The 16,470-nt window shown below is 40.1% G+C and overlaps 2 protein-coding genes across 2 annotated transcripts; one reads left to right on the top strand and one right to left on the bottom strand.

The window, feature by feature from the left end:
- Nucleotides 1-329: 329 nt before the first annotated feature.
- Nucleotides 330-9,332, top strand: ttc36 (tetratricopeptide repeat domain 36). The gene is made up of 4 exons (XM_028573658.1): nucleotides 330-367; nucleotides 7,033-7,149; nucleotides 7,357-7,545; nucleotides 8,939-9,332. The coding sequence occupies exons 2-4, from the start codon at nucleotides 7,044-7,046 to the stop codon at nucleotides 9,205-9,207; spliced, it is 564 nt and encodes a 187-aa protein (XP_028429459.1). The 5' UTR covers nucleotides 330-367; nucleotides 7,033-7,043; the 3' UTR covers nucleotides 9,208-9,332.
- A 24-nt stretch (nucleotides 9,333-9,356) lies between these two features.
- Nucleotides 9,357-14,333, bottom strand: LOC114552675 (F-box only protein 40). The gene is made up of 3 exons (XM_028573657.1): nucleotides 14,289-14,333; nucleotides 12,032-13,909; nucleotides 9,357-10,309 (listed from the first exon to the last, which is right to left on the bottom strand). The coding sequence occupies exons 2-3, from the start codon at nucleotides 13,892-13,894 to the stop codon at nucleotides 10,127-10,129; spliced, it is 2,046 nt and encodes a 681-aa protein (XP_028429458.1). The 5' UTR covers nucleotides 13,895-13,909; nucleotides 14,289-14,333; the 3' UTR covers nucleotides 9,357-10,126.
- Between the last annotated feature and the right edge of the window lie 2,137 nt (nucleotides 14,334-16,470).

Below are 16,470 nucleotides of genomic sequence, written 5' to 3'. Positions count from 1 at the left end.
TCTGGAAGTTCAACCTGACAATCCACTGACAAGAGCACAATGCGACCAGGATCCCAAAAGATTCCACCAAGAATAATAATTCTAATAATAATAATATCCTGCAGGAAGTTACTTGTTCTGAGCTGCCCATGCTTCCCCCATGTAGGTCAGACAGATTGGCTTTATTCAGTGGATTGTGAATGAAGCCTTTCCATTCAGGTATAGGGAGAGTATCATGTGGCTTGTACTCCATTTTGCTGGGGCAGGTCTTCATCCTCTTCTCTCGTTCCTCACCTTTCAGACTTTCAGCAGGGGAGACATCATATCGATCACCTACAAAGTGGATGCAGTCACACTTGTCTGGGAGAATTCCAAGGAGCTGCCTCAGGTATTTTCCTTGCAGTTCATGGAAGGTGCTGCTCCAAAGAGGTTGGTAACGTTGAATGAACGCCATGGTATCTACTACCATTACAACAGGCTTGTCAGACGGCGGCATTGTGCACTTCCCCCCCATGAGCTGCCAAGGGCTGTCTTGATTTGACTTTGGTCAAGGGACGGGTCTGGCTCAAACAGGGAGGCTGGGCAACTTGTCCATTCAGGGCCAAACACTTCCTGTCTTCCTCTAAGTCCTGAACAAAGTACAGGTTCGACACAACTGCACTCTCCTCCTCATAGACCTTTTTGGTTTTGAATGCCATGGACATTGACTTCTTTGTCTTTGCTGTGAAGGTTGAAAGTTTAATTTAGGCTACTTTCTCACTGTCTGTTCTTCTTGCTGCAGCCAGTGCCTCCAATCCTTTTTCACGAGCGCAAGTCAAGTCAGCAGATGTGACTTTGTGGCCTGTTGAAATGTTGATCAGCTCCTGTTCTTCATATGTGAAAGGATTGATCATCTGGTTGTTGATGACATCTGTTATTTTTTTACACCTTCTGCCTCCTTTGCACCTTGGCTGTCCTTATCCTCGTGGTGTTTGGTGTTATCCATGTTTGAAGACTGGCGTGGTCCTTTCAGTTAATTACCATTACTATATCCATATTACCATTCTTTTCCTAAAACGCTGGGGCAAACCTACCGGTATTCACTAAAGTCACTGTCACTTACCACAGACAATGATGAGCAGCTTTGAAGTCCGTTGGTAACCGTTGGTTGGTTGTTCCAAACTCATTCAAATTACTAAGATCATGTGTGTGTGTAAGTGTGCCATGATGCTAAATATCCAGAATGTTTTTCCGAATTTTGAGAGTAGTCTAAAATTCTATTGAAGTTCTGAGCCTGTTGATCGCCAAATAGTAGTTAAATCATCACAGAACCAATGATTTTAGTTAGATTTGTATATTTCTTTCTGTGGAATGAGAATACTTTGGTTTGGTGAAAAGAATGGCATATTGACTGATGTCATAACTTGGGGGAATAATATATGCTGTTTGAATTTCCAAGATAGAAACGCATTCCTGCCCTGGCTTTGTTGTGCCAGTTCCGGCTCCATCTCTACCTCTATCAGTGATCACGCAAATAGCTAATTTTTTCGTTTTCATATTGGGGCTTCTGGGAAAGGTGAAAAATGTTGTACTCTAAAAAACGCGTCACATCACTTAGAGCACCTTTAAACTACATTTATAGAGGAAGACGTACAAACTGATAGATATTTTGCACCTGACAGAATGAGCTACTCTACTTCTAACCACATTTATAGAGTAAGGCACTCTGATATATATTTCCCATCTTACAGAATGAACTACCCTACTTTTAACCACATTTATAAAGGAAGTAGTCCATTCTGATGGGATATTTCCCACCTGACAGAATGAGATTCTCTACCTTTAACTACATTCATAGAGGAAGTAGTCCATTCTCATATATATTTCCTAACTGTCATTATGAGCTTCCCTACTTTTAACCACAGTTATAGAGGAAGTAATCCATTCTGATAGATATTTCCCACCTGACATAATGAGCTACAATAATATGGCTAAAGTAGTGCATTGTTATATATATTTCCCACCTGTCATAATGAGCTACCCTACTTTTAACTACATTGTTGGATGAAGTAATGCATTCTGATATATATTTCCCACCTGACAAAATGAGCTACACTACTTTTAACCATATTTATAGAGGAAGTAGTCCATTCTGATGGATAATTCCCACATGACAGCAAGATCTACTCTACCTTTGGCTACATTTATATTGGAAGTAATCTATTTATTTCTATCTATTTTATACCTTTCATAATGAGCTACCCTACTAATAACTACATTAATGAATGAAGAAGTGCATTCTGATAGTTGTTTACTACCTGACAGAATTAGCTAACCTACTTCTAACCACCTTTTTATAGAGGAAGTAGTCCATTTTGATGGATATTCCCCACCTGGGAGAAGGAGCCACTCTAACTACATTTATAGAGGAAGTTGTCCCTTATGATACATAATTCCTTCCTGACAGAATAAGTTACTCTACTTTTAACCACATTTATGGATGGAGTAGTGCATTCTGATGGATATTTCCTAACAACTGTTACGATGGACAGAACGGACTCAAATGCAATGCTCCAAAGGTGAACAAAGACTTTATTAAATCAAACAAGGAGGGAGGAGTACGGGAGAAAAAACTAGGAAGGTGAGGGACAAAAAGGGAAAACCTAGGATGGTGAGGAACGCAGGAGAAGAAACTAGGATGGCAGGGGCTCAAGGGAAAAATCTAGGACGACCAGGGAGCTCAGGGAGACGCGGGGAAACCGGGGCTGGGAAGCCGCGGAGGACATGGAGTGTCACCAGAGAAGATGAGGCAACAATTGAGCGGAGATGATCCGTTGGGCCGGGGTTGAAGTACTGTGCTTGATTGTAGATTGCTGGCAGGTGTGAGCGGCGGGAGAGCAGTGATGGGTGATTGGCAGCAGGTGTGTGTAGTCAGCTGGTCAGCAGTAGGCAGGAGGGGAGGAGGAAAGCAGGGAGTAGGCAGTAGGGGAGGAGGGAAAGCAAAAGAGACACAAGGAGAGAGAGGCAGAGCAACAAAAAATACTAACAGCAGAGAAAAATAGACAGAAACTCACAGCCAGCTGGTCCCAACCATAACAGCAACTCTATGTTGACTACATTTATAGAGGAAGTAATCCATTCTGATAGATATTTCCTACCTGTCATAATGAGCTACTCTACTTTTAACCACATTATAGAGGAAGTAGTCCATTCTGATGGATATTCCCCACCTGCTATAATGAACTACCTCACTTTAATTACATAATAGAGGAAGTAATCCATTCTGATAGATATTTCCTACCTGACAGAATAAGCCACCCTACTTTTAACTACATTTAGAGAGGAAGTAGTCCATTCTGATAGATATTTTCTACCTGTCATAATGAGCTACCCTACTTTTAACGACTTTATAGAGGAAATACTCCATTCTGATGGAAATTTCCCACCTGTTATATTGAACTACCTCACTTTAACTACTCTAACTTTAACTACATTTATAGAGGAAGTAGTCCATTCTGATGGAAATTCCCCACCTGAGAGAAGGAGCTACTCTACCTTAAAATACATTTATTTACAGTGCAAGATGGCGCTGTGTTGTGCGGTAGCCTGTTGCAGCAGCTCCTGATGTGTATGTGTATTTTATGTGCCCGAGTAGCAGTGCTTCGGCTGTGCTTCCACCGAATAGAGTCCCAAATCAATATCCTAGCCTAGGAAATCGTCTAGTCTTAATCTGCATTGCTATTTGGCAGGCCACAAGAAGTAATTAGGTTTTGTTTTTGTTGTTGTTGGGTCACTTTTACTCATGACATGCTAACGGAAACAAAAGATTCCATTCACTACGCTAAGCTCAGCTAGCTAGGGGCTGCCGGACTAAGGCAATGCATGCAGTGAGACAAAAAATGCGTTTGCCCACCTATATAAATATAGAGGAGACGGTGAATAACCCTATTTCAACAAACGGCGGCGCATTCCTTTAAGTAGGCTATTGAAGCTTTCCTTATTGTTTGTATATAAATAAAACGTGATTTTAGTTAGATCTGTTTGTCCGTCTTTAATTTTTCAGTGTTACTGTGATATATATGTATAGCTATAATTATCATTTTAGGCTAATGTAATAGCCTAAAATGCTTTAAAATAATGGCCAGGATTTCCAGGAAAAGGTACGATATGTGTGTCTCCATTTAAAACAATCACTGCAGGTTGACTGTTTTTAGCAGCAGAGGTTGATTGTGGGCGACTGTTGTGGTTAGCTCGCCGAAACTCTACTGCTGCTGTCTCGGCAATGTTAGCTAATGTCCGCTAGCATACGTACAGGCTAACTATAGCCAGTTAGCTTTGTGTGTAATGTAACAAAAACCCACCCATCTCGTAGGAGCGAAGCTTAATATTTCATTCAATAAAATGATGGTACAAAAGGAGCACTAACTTATGTTGACAACGTGGATGCAGATATAAGAAACTCCAAAGGCAGTTGTAATATTTACCTAGCAGGCTAGGCTAACGCTGTTGCGCTAACGTTAGCAAAAAAACGCGACTCTGACCCCAATCTGCCCTTCTTATGGCTTGAAGCCATAACCTCCGTCGGTTTTTGGCAAAAGCTTGCTTCCCCCTAAGTATGTTAAACATCAGGCACCCATCACTGGCTCTGTTTGTACAATTAACCACGCAACAACTCCTTGGCATCTTGACTTCCACTATGCTACTACTACTAGCTACACGAAACACGTCTTCTTTCTGCCTCCCGGTTGCGTGTGCAAGCAGTGATGACGTTGCCGAGAAATCCATGTATTTACCGGGGGAGTTTACGTCCGCCATAGAGATCGCTGTTTACATTCCACCATCTGTTGATGCGGAGGCAGCTGCCGACGTCATTCAAACCACTGTCTCACAACGTCCGACGCAGCAGCCCAATGCCTTCATGGTTATCATTGGGGATTTTCCTCCCTCCCGGAGTTTCAACAATATATTAACTGCCCCACAAGAGACAATAAAACTCTGGACCTCCTGTATGCAAATGCCAAGGATGCAATGGCTCACCAGTGACCTGAAAGTCCTTCTTAATGAGAAGAAGAAAGCTTTCAGGTCATGGGACAGACAGGAGCTGAGGGAAGTACAGCCCAAACTGCGGCATTTACTGAGGGAGTGTAAAAACTCCTACAGGAGGAAGCTGAAGGGCCAGTCTGCAACAGAACAATATGAGGGAGGTGTGGACAGAGATGAAAGAGATCACCGGGTGTGGGGGTAGAAGAGGACAAACACCAGGCAGCCGTTAGAGAGCAAACAAGCTGAACTGTTAAAGCCCAGACACACAGAGCCGAAGGCCAAACATCGGCAGAAAAGGCAGTTGGGCTGTCAGTCTACCCAAATTGGTCAAAAAAGTGCTTCGGAACACACCAAAGCGACGAGACGTAATACGTCTCCATAACAGCATGCGGCGCTAATCTGTATTGTTGCCCAAAAATGAAAACCAGCAGCTGATTGGATGAACGCGCCACGTGGGTCTTGTTTCTCCGGAAATTCAAAGACAGACTGTCATGGCGGCTTGTTCAGAATACGATCTCATATTCTAATTGATATTTCCTACCTGTCATAATGAGCTACCCTACTTTTAACCACATTTATTAGAAAGTAGTCCATTCTGATAGATATTTCCTACCCATCATAATTAGCTTTCCTACTTTTACCTACATTTATGGATGAAGTAATACATTCTGATAGATATTTCGTACCTGACGGAATGAGCTAACATACTTTTAATTACATGTATAGAGTAATTGGTCCATTCTGATAGACATTTCCTACCTGACAAAATGAGCTACCCTAGTTTTAATTACATTAATAGAGGAAGTAGAGGCATTCTTATAGATATTTCGTACCTGACAGAATGACTTACCCTATTTTTAACTAATTTACAAGAGGAAGTAGTGCATTCTGATAGATATTCACTTCCTGACTGAATGACCTACCATACTTTTTATTACATAAATAGAGTAAGTAGTCCATTCTGATAGACATTTACCTGAGAATGAGCTACCCTCCTTTTAACCACATTTATGGAGGAGGTAGACCATTTTGATTGACATTTCCTTCCTGACAGAATGAGTTACCCTCCTTGTAATACCTCTATAGAGGAGGTAGGCCATTCTGATAGAGATTTCCTGTCTGACAGAATGAGCTACCTTCATTTTAACTACATTTATCGAGGAGGCAGACCATTCTAATATACATTTCCTACCTGACAAAATGACCTACTTTAATTTTAACCACATTTATAGGAGTTAGTAGTCTATATTGATATTTCCTACCTGACAAAATGAACTACTTTACTTTTAAACACTAGCTCTAGATGATCATAAACAACTAAACTATGTTGTCTAAACAGAATACAGATAACACTTCAAGTCAAAATCTATATTTCATCCATTAGGTGACAGGGTTCTCAAATGGTGGATCTAGCAGAAAAAAAAAACAGGTAATGGCCAATGGGGAAACTCCCAACATTTGATGCACCAATTGTGTAACTTTATCACATTGTAACCTCAAATCAGCCAGATAATTTGTGGTCCTGGTTCTCTTTGCTTACACACTCTTAGAGAGTTGCTTGTTTAACCTACAGTCACTGGTTTTCACATAAATGTTTACTTGTGTTTACATGTTTCTGATAAACTGAAAGTTTTCTGTCCATATTTTCTGCTTAAATGGATATGTACTGCACAGGAAAATCTGAGCATCTCATTTTTTAAACAAAGTATTTGTTTAACTACAATTCTTATGAGGTTAGGAAATAATACTAAAACGTTTTCATCACTTTACGCTAAGTAGAATCATCAGATAGTATATTTCTGGAAAATGGTAGGCATTTTCTGTTATACCAGCAGCTCTGCAGCGTGTTGGCCTGCATTTTTCGACTTAACCAAATACAGATGTGCTAAGTGCAGGCAAATCTCAAAGTCCACCTCCGCTTCCGCCCCCTTTTTTGATTGGCTGGTGGAAATGGCTGAAGTAAGGGCAGGAAGAATTCTCCACCCAGTTGTAATTTATTTGTCATGCTTTCTGTCTTTGCTTTCTTTACAGAAAACCGTAAGATGGCCTCAGCACATGACCGAGCTGTACTCCAGGCTATATTCCACCCCACCATCCCCTTTGGAGATATCCCTGGTCTGAACCAAGAGGAGGAATTAATTGATGATGGTGAGCATGAGCTTCTGACTTGATGTGTCTCTACATATCATATCACAGCTTTTTACATTTCATAGCGTATCAAACATTTTTACACATTCCATTCCAGGACTAAAAAAATAAAATTGAGTACTGGGTGACATTACTGTGTTTTCCTGGCTATGGTACCTGTCAATTGAGTTTGAGTGCTTTTTCAACCTATTTATCTCCCCCTGCCAGACAGTGGCTTTGACACAGAGTTGCTGAAGCGAGTGAAAGAGTTGGAGATGCAGGGTGTCTCGGCAGCAGAGGCTGGGGATTTGCAAGCTGCACTTCAACTGTTTAGCCAGGCAATCCAGATCCTGCCTCAGCGAGCCTCAGCCTATAACAACCGGGCACAGGCCCTGCGGCTACAGGGGAACACAGCAGGTACATGCCACAGACTCAATAGTAACCCTTTCCATATACACCGCAGTGTGCCAACATATGAGACGGTTGAGTCTCGGGCCAGCATGACATCATATCAGAGCTTTGTCTATCTAATGCTTTGTCAACAATGTTACTGTAGAGACTCTGAGTTTGTCTTGTGTTAGGTTTGTTGTGTGTGCTGTCTTTCACAGGAGGGCATGGTTGTATAGAATTACATATTGAATGTACAGAATTACAGGGATTTTGTGCAAGTCATATCTGAATCGTCTAAAGGGATTCCTTGTGTCCCTTGTATTTTGTACATTCAGTGCATTAGTAACATTGTCTTTACAATATTGACAAATGTAATAAGTTATAGCCAATGTGTTTGTTATAACCCTTGTCATTTTTATTCATAAGGTTATTAACTAGGGCTGCAACCAACAATTATTGTCATTATAAAGTAATCTATTAGTTATTTTATGGATTAATCCATTGGTTGTTTGCCAATCCATTGTGGATCAGTGTTTCCCAAAGCCCAAGATGACATCCTCAAATTTCCACAACTCAAATATATTCAGTTTACTGCCACAGAGGAGTAAAGAAACTAGAAAATATTCACATTTAAGAAGCTGGAATCAGAAATGTTGTTGTTTTATGACTGAAACCAATCATCGTTTATCAAAATAGTTGCAGAGTAATGTATTGGTTGCCAAATAATTGATTACCATTTGCAGCTCTATATCAAACATCTTTGGCACATGTGAGTACAGCTGTGGTGTTTTTAAATTTACTTGCAAATGATCACTTTGTCAATCACACCATGTACTCACTACTGTAATCCTTTTACATGCATCTTTTTTTTCTAAAATTGGAGATTCTATCTAAGGGAGGTGCTTTTCAATTAGTGTGTAACGTGGTGCCAGTTGTTGTTCATGCTGACTAACAAGATCTTCTGAATATGCTGAACAAAACACCTACACTTCTAATTAAAATAATATACAGAACATGTGAAATGAACTGCGCATTGGCTGAATCACTGCTGCATTAAAGAATATAAAAATATTACTTTAGTACTATATTCATCTGAAAATGCCATTGTTTAACACTTTGTTGTATTGCTGTATTTTTTTGGATAAATGAAAAACATCAGATTGAAAGGTTATAGTCAATTTAGTATGATAATATTAGTACGATAATTACTGTAAATACTTTTTTTGTATTTGACTGTAATTCTACAATACTTGGTGCCAAACTAATTCAAAGAAATTTTAGCTATGACTATTATTCTTTATATAAGATACTGTATATTTCAGAATATTGCAGAGACCCAGCTTGAGTAGCCTGTAACACATTACAAATTGGAAACTTTCAAGACATGTGTGTGCCTCACAGTGCTCTTCTCTCCTTTCAGGAGCACTGGGGGACTTGGACCGAGCCATCTCGCTGAGCGGCGGCACTGGACGAACTGCCTGCCAATCACTGGTGCAAAGAGGCCTTTTACGTAGATTAGCATGCCAGGTTGATGAAGCCAGAGCAGATTTTGAGAAAGCAGCTGCTCTTGGAAGTGAATTTGCTCGACAACAGGCTGTGGCTCTCAATCCGTATGCAGCCCTGTGCAACAAAATGCTATCGGAGGTGATCAACAAACTACGAAACCCTGAAGTGTCTGAGATGCTGTAGTTAATGACTACTTGTTACTTGTACACCTTTTCTGTTATGTAAAGTCTGTGGTTGATAAAAACAAGCTTTTAAAGACCTTTTTATTCCTATGACTATGATGCTGTCAAATAAATGAGGCCAACTGCAAGTCAGATTTATTATACAGTACACACACGTAGACAATCTCTCATTTTAAAGACCTAGAAGTCTAAATTAGAAACAAAGTTGTCATCATCAGTAACATGTGCTGCTGTGCCTTATCAAATATGACACATAGGACATGTGATATTGTGCTCAGCATTCAAATACCAAACTTGTGTTAGTGTGTGTGCGTGTGTGTATGCAAGATATGTCACGACTCCACACAGATGAGGTACTTCAGTTCCTCCCCAGTAGATGTCAGTCTTGTCATGTTGAAAACAATCAACAACACCAACTGCCCTAGTTTCTTAGACAAATTGCCTTTCACCACAAGAATGAAATGAGATGGATCAAAAAAACTAGTCAGCTTAGATAAACAAAGGCAAATGATCTGATATCCCAGAAAATGAGAAATCCTCTTAAACACCATACAAATACAGGTGTGCATTTAGTGTCCTTATAGGGATTATTTAAGTTTCAATCAACTCTTAAAAACACTGCATAAATAGATCCATCTTTAAGCATTTGCCCATTACAGCTTTGAGGAGACATTCCAAGAAAATAGTTAAAGTATATCACATCAAAACCTATAGAAATTGCAATTTATGCCCACGTGAATTCTTCAAAGGTAGTCTATAGTATATGTCTGCAGGGCTTTAGCACACAGCGGCTCTAAATCCCTTTTTGTTCCTCCTATACAGTAGCTGTATATGCAGAGCATACATTTTGCATGTGAGGGATTCTAAACGCGGCATCGCTCTTGTTGTGGTCCGCCCACTGAGCTCTGGGACTATGAGCATTATCTTTTATGCTTTACTTCTCCATGTTTGTCTCTGACCTCTTCCAGGCAGGCTAAAGCCACTGGCTCAGTGTGCTCCTCTCTCTCGTAGAAGGAGCAGGTTTTCAAGTGATCTGACATGGAAGGAGTGTTGCTGAAGCTCCATTTGTCCACAGAAGAAAACACAGAGCTGAACTCCCAAACCTGTAAAACACAGACAGAGCTGGAGTTGGTGTAGGAGGCTTCTGTCAAGTATCGATCAGTATTTTTATCACATGACAGGACGTAACGTTATTTCTGTATCTATCCACTACAAATGCCCTTCATTGAGGAGCAAATACCCAGCTGTTGCCTTCCAAGTCTTATCAGCATCTTGTTTCCATGAATGATCACTTCTAACTTGTTATGGTAGCACTGTGTTTACTGGCTGTGAGGCCTCATGTCATTCTACATCACTGATATCATCGGCATGCTCTTTGTCTCATGATCACTGCAGTACTGAGAGTGTAAATATAAAAATACACACGTATGCATTCATATCTTTTATTACCTCCAGCAGAGAGGTTATATTTATCAACACATATGTAGGATTGTTTGTCAGTGGGATATCTGAAAAATGACAATACTGAACAGATTTTTAAAAGAATTGATGGAAACTTAGCCAAACGATAGTTAGTTAGTTAGTTTAGCATAACTATGTGCTATGTGGTAATCTACTCTACATTTAGGCTTTGGTTAATCACTGTGAAAAAACTATTGAAAGGTTTCCACCTGCCTAAAGAAATTGTCTGCCATTTTACATATTTTTCTTTCATCCTATTTTCACCAAGTTTTAATACATAAAATATTTGTATGAGCCGACAAAAGATTTTAATTTGTTTATTATTTTCTCCTATGCCTTCCTAGTTGCCAAATTCTTGTAGTTTAGTTAATGACCTCATCTACCTTAAGTAACCCTGCCCATTTGATGGCACTACAGCAAGATGATGAATTTAAATAGCCATAGCGCAGTGGTCAGGAGTCTGAATCACTTAAAATGTCATCGTTATATAGTAACAGCGCTCATAATTCCAGACAGGATTTGGATAATCTCCAAAAATCAAGGCAGCTGAGATCGTCCTCGAGGCTCAGACCACTAGGCATCCTTGTCGCCAAGCAGACTGAGTAATGGGGTCTAAGGTATGGCTTAGTGTTCTTATCTAAACAAAGCATCCCTGGGTTGAAGCCCCCTCACTCTGTATTTTTTCCTGAATCTTTATACAGTCAACAATCAAATACAGAAACATTATTTAAATTATTTATTATATAATATTATAAATTATAATATAAATTATGGAAGCTACCACCCAGTTAGCATATATAGTTGATTTTTAAAATACATTTTAAACTGTGGAACAAAATCAGCACATTGCAACCAACAAACTAAACTAAATTATAGTTTAGGTCTTGTTTCTAGACTATTGCTTGGACAACAAAATGTTCTTTTCCCAAACACTTCCTCATGGTGCCTGACCCCAATAGAAGCTGTTTAATAAGGACACAGAAAAACGTAACAAATCTCTGGTGGCTGCTTTAGTAGGAACCCATTAACTGTTGCCAACATGGCTGTGATTGAGTTTGTAATATTGTTAGAAAGAACTACGGAGAGCCTGGAGAGTGTTTACAATGCAACAGCTGTCATGCTGTACGAATGACTGACATTTTCCAATGACAGTAAACAGAATGGTGCCAGACACTAAAGGTAAACTGATACAGAAGTTTGGCCTTGTTTAAACTTTCCCTTCACTGTGCACAAGGTTGTGATCAAAATAATATATAAGATGGAATGTTAGCACTCAATCAGTCAAATAAATATAATAATGTTATAATTCTCTGTAGTTTAGTTGACAGAATTGATTCAGTCATGTATATATTAAGGATACTTGCTTTCTTTTGACATTTCCAGGAACTTCCCCCATGGGAATATTTCTTTTTCTCCCACTTGAGGGATACCATCCCTCTCTCCTGCAACAATGCGACACACACTTCTCTCATCAGACGGGAGGCTTGGGACAGCTGAGATAATGTGAAACTGTCAAGGTAAGTAGCAATGTACTGAAGGATCTCCAGGGGCAGGCTGCTCAGGGGATCCAGATTATGTGCACCATTTCTCTGAGAGCTCGAGGTTTTCCCTCCTTGACAGAGCAGTGAAGGCACTTCTGGCTGGAGGACAAAGGCGCTGACATCTTGACAATATTTGATTGTAGCCTGATGACCTGCAGGGTGAAACCTTGTCTTGGTGAAAGTACAGCCGAGGTATGCTAAGGGACAGCGCTGTTGGAACCAGCCGCTGAGAGAGGCCTGTATGTCAGAGTGCACATTCCTGAAATGAGAGCGGCATTCATCACGGCGAAAGAAGTGGCCACACATGTAGCTGAAGGCTGAACTGATTCTGTTGTGTCTTCTGGTGACACATTCGGCTTCGACATGTACATGAAGCCCATGAGGTTTGTCTGCAATTAAGTCAGCAAGCGATGCATCTCTTTCAAACGGAGCAGAGGCAAAGTTGTACGTTTGTGTTCCTATATCTACATAAAGACCATCTCTCCCCACACTTTCTGAGATTAAATGTCCTTTCAGTTCCTTTTCCAGAGAGAGCAGGAGTGTGGCACTAACCTCATCACACTTCGGAAGATCCTCGACTGACACACCCAAATCTGCAGTGTTGACACTGGCACTGGTCTTGACCTTTTGTGAAGGGTCTTTCAGATAACTTTGCTTTGCTCGATAGCTGGTAGGAACATTAAATGTGCGGACAGTTTGAACTTCAATGGGCTCCAGCTTCCCATAAACAAAATCCTTTTCTCTTGGGGTGCAAGCAGCAAGTTGGCCAAAGTTAATCAACATTGCCCCATTGTGCACCAAATACATGTTATATTCACCAATGTTGAATTCTTTGCTCAACCTCTCAAGGACCCCGTCTTGCCATGGGGCAAGGCCCGTTGCACCACCAATGCTTGGAGCGGCAGCAGCATTCTCTTGGCTCAGGTGTGAGTTTCTTTTCTCACCATGAAAGTTTGATGATTCTTGCTCTTCCTTTGCTTTTCCCTTTTCCCCCCTCTTATTCAGGTTTTTGACAGTTTGCTTGCATCCCTCCATCTCCTTGTTGAATATTTTCTCCCAGGAGCTGTAGTTCTGAATACCATCCATGTCTCTGCTCATTGCCAAAGCATCCCTCTCCTCTTGGCTCAGTTCTCTTTCCTCCATCCTTGTGCAGCCATTTTCTGTAGATTCAACACAATCTAAAGAACATGTTGCTTCCTCTGTAGTACTGTTGACTGCAGCAGAAGCATCCTGAAGGGCAGGATCCTCCAACATTAACTCAGGAAAAATGTTCTTCATTTTGATGGATCGAAACAGCAGCTCTTGGTCCCTGAGAGCCAAAGCAACATCAAGGTTTTCTTCAGTTTCAGGGCTTTGTGAAACATTTTTGTAGAAGGTCAGATCAGTTTCTGAAACAGGCCAGCGGTTCCACTCTTGAGAGCAGCAGACCACACTGGCGGGACAGACCTCCAGGTGTTTGGCCAGCCTGTGGCGCAGCATTGTAAGAGGACAGCCATAGTTGACATTGATGCAGGGGACCATCTCATTGGGGCAGAGAAGCTGGTGCTCCTCTTGCTTGCACATATGGAAGGTGGCGCCACAGTTTTTACGACACTTGATGATAATGCATGAGACTGAGATCTGTACCGGAACCTGACAGTGGACAATGTGACACTGCTCACAGTGCTTATGGTGGCCCACAGTCATCTTTCTGCTCTTCACCTTAAGAGAGAAATAACACATAGAAGGTGACATTTCTAGGTCCATATTGTGGCAAATTGAAAGCTTTACTATTGTTGCTGTCAGGTGAAAACGTTTTTTTGTTCGATGAAATGAAAAAAGGCTAATTTAAAAAACATTTTATCTAGAACAGAGAAGGTGGTGAGTTGTGTTCTGACATAAATAATTCAAATGCATACTTAATATCAGTTCATTTCATTTTAAATTTAAATTCTAAAATATACAGTAGAATAAATTATCATTAACATACAAAGAGAGATTACATGTTGAGCGCAAAAAAAATACTTTCTCAAAACACAAATGACTGTGATTAAGTAAATAAAGAGTGAACAACTGGAACAATAGCAGTCAAATGTCTTACCCTTTGCTACTCTCTGACTGTCACCTTGTGTTTGCTGGAACCCCTGAGTAACCGCTGTGTTTGGACTTTATAAATAGAAACAACAGAGGGGCAGGCGGGCCAGTGGGACGGGGCACCATTGTCCCTCAGCCATTAAGAGGCAAGGTCAAGTTACAGCTCTCCACCTCTGCTTCATCGTGAAAGGGTGGTGATAATAGCAGGTTATCCATGTTCTCAACAGTTTAACTACCGTATGTTCAAAAACGTCAACATCTTAACGTGTGCAACAGCGTCCGTGTGCTGTCAACCTTTCATATCCCATTAATAGTTAATGTTTTTGTTTACATATCCTATGAAAATGATAGCAACATTTGAAAAATAATAGTTGATTAAACAAAACTTTTTGTAATATTTAAAAAAAAAAAGTTTCTCCGATTGCCACATTTTTGTTTAAAGGGCCGGCATGATTAATTATAGGTGATTCTTTGTTTGATAAAAAAAAATGTAAACAGTGTAGTTTTGGACTATATGCTTATTTGTCCTGATCCATATCCTCCACTAGATGTCAGTCACACACTTTCAAAATGTCATGCAACATGTGTCCAGCAGATTTAACAACTGACAGAATTAACAACATGGATTGGTTTAATTCTTTGGGGTTACAATGTATGATCAAACAGGTATTTTTCATGATGTTTTGAAACTGTTGGTTCATTTAAATTCATATCAAGCTTGTGCCGCTGCTATGTCCTAGTTTGAACTGAAAATTGAACCAGTTTTAGTACCCATGTGTATGTTTTTAAGTTAAATTAGCTGGAGGGATGTGTCTTCATCAAGTGATGTTTTGACTCAACATGGAAACTGATGCATTCTTAACACCTTGTATCATACTGTACTGTACATTTTATTCTTGTATTTTATCTATTTTAAATGTTTTATTCATTTTTAACTGCTCTTTAATGTTTTATGTAAAGCATTTTACATACACATACATTAGGTCATTATCTGAATACTGTACAATGTATGGCACTGATTCCAAACTACAAATTGTATACAAAAAGGTGAACACCTTTATTTCTGTGTTGTTTTTCATTCATTCCATCTCTTTCATTCACTTCCAGATGTGCAATATAATGGGGCATTGATCCAGTCTAACTACTTTTATTTAATTACACTCATTTACATGAGTAGAGCTGGCTGAACTGTCATCCTGTTCACTCCTCCACATCACCCTGCAAACACCTCCTGAAACCCATTTTCTATCCCGTGTAAAATGTGCTGGATCCACACTCTGAATCTGGAAGTCTTTATGCTACTTTTTTTGGTCACCTGGCACAGATTACAATGAACAGCTTATCAGAGGCAGCTGCTTTGCTCTCTATAAGGCTTGCAATCAGCATACATTTCATCAAGAGAGAGAGAGAGAGAGAGAGAGAGAGAGAGAGAGAGAGAGAGAGAGAGAGAGAGAGAGAGAGAGAGAGAAAACGAGACAGAGTCACAGACTTTGGTATAAAAATTCTTGCTATTTCTGTGTCTTGTTGCTATACAACAGCAGCACAGCTGATACTGGAGAGGTATATTGTTGAGGTTAGTTTAGTTAAGTAAAAGTTGTAAATGTGCTTTAAAGAAGGTGTAGGAATAACAGATTAATTGCTGTTAAATTTACTAATACCATTTTCAGCGAACTCTTGTTTGATTTAAAGGGAATCTGCGTTGTTGTTCTCAAAACCATATCAAAGACGATGGAAGATTATATTATCCAACAGTTGGCTTTTTGAATCGATTCACTACATTGTTGTTGGTGATTACCAGACTACAATGTTTTATGGCTTTTACCCATTGCTAGTACCAGCTCTGCTCGGCTGGACTCGACCGCGGTGCCCCGTCCTCCATTTTCCATTGCAAATTTAGTACCGCCTCATGCGTGAGGAGAGCGTGGCTGGTCGTCATAGCGATGCTGCAGGAAACTGCCGTGACCTAACGCGACACACACAGAATATTGAAGGTATGTTGTTTTTGATTTTTGCCATGTAGCTATTGCCACAGAGAGAAGACAAATTGTGTTTCAAAAGAACACTGTTGGGTAAACTATTTAAAAATGGCAGTTTTTTTCAAGGCACCTCCCTCTGTTGATAGCAATGATGTGATTAGTGACAATATTCTCTGACCAATCAGTATTCTGCAGGTTTTCATGTCATCTTTT

This window comes from Perca flavescens, chromosome 3 (assembly GCF_004354835.1).
Source record: "Perca flavescens isolate YP-PL-M2 chromosome 3, PFLA_1.0, whole genome shotgun sequence".
In the NCBI taxonomy this organism is placed as follows: Eukaryota; Metazoa; Chordata; class Actinopteri; order Perciformes; family Percidae; genus Perca; species Perca flavescens.
Note: the sequence above shows the minus strand (reverse complement) of the source record. Positions and strands in the feature narration are given on the sequence as shown.

What these genes read in the sequence shown, in the direction of transcription:
- ttc36 (XM_028573658.1), top strand. Translation starts at nt 7,044, where the DNA reads ATGGCCTCAGCACATGACCGAGCTGTACTCCAGGCTATATTCCACCCC. An exon ending in GGAGGAATTAATTGATGATG is followed by an intron (nt 7,150 to 7,356) that starts GTGAGCATGAGC and finishes TCCCCCTGCCAG; the next exon opens with ACAGTGGCTTTGACACAGAG. An exon ending in GCTACAGGGGAACACAGCAG is followed by an intron (nt 7,546 to 8,938) that starts GTACATGCCACA and finishes CTCTCCTTTCAG; the next exon opens with GAGCACTGGGGGACTTGGAC.
- LOC114552675 (XM_028573657.1), bottom strand. Translation starts at nt 13,894, where the DNA reads ATGACTGTGGGCCACCATAAGCACTGTGAGCAGTGTCACATTGTCCAC. An exon ending in CCTGGAAATGTCAAAAGAAA is followed by an intron (nt 10,310 to 12,031) that starts GCAAGTATCCTT and finishes TGTGTTTTACAG; the next exon opens with GTTTGGGAGTTCAGCTCTGT.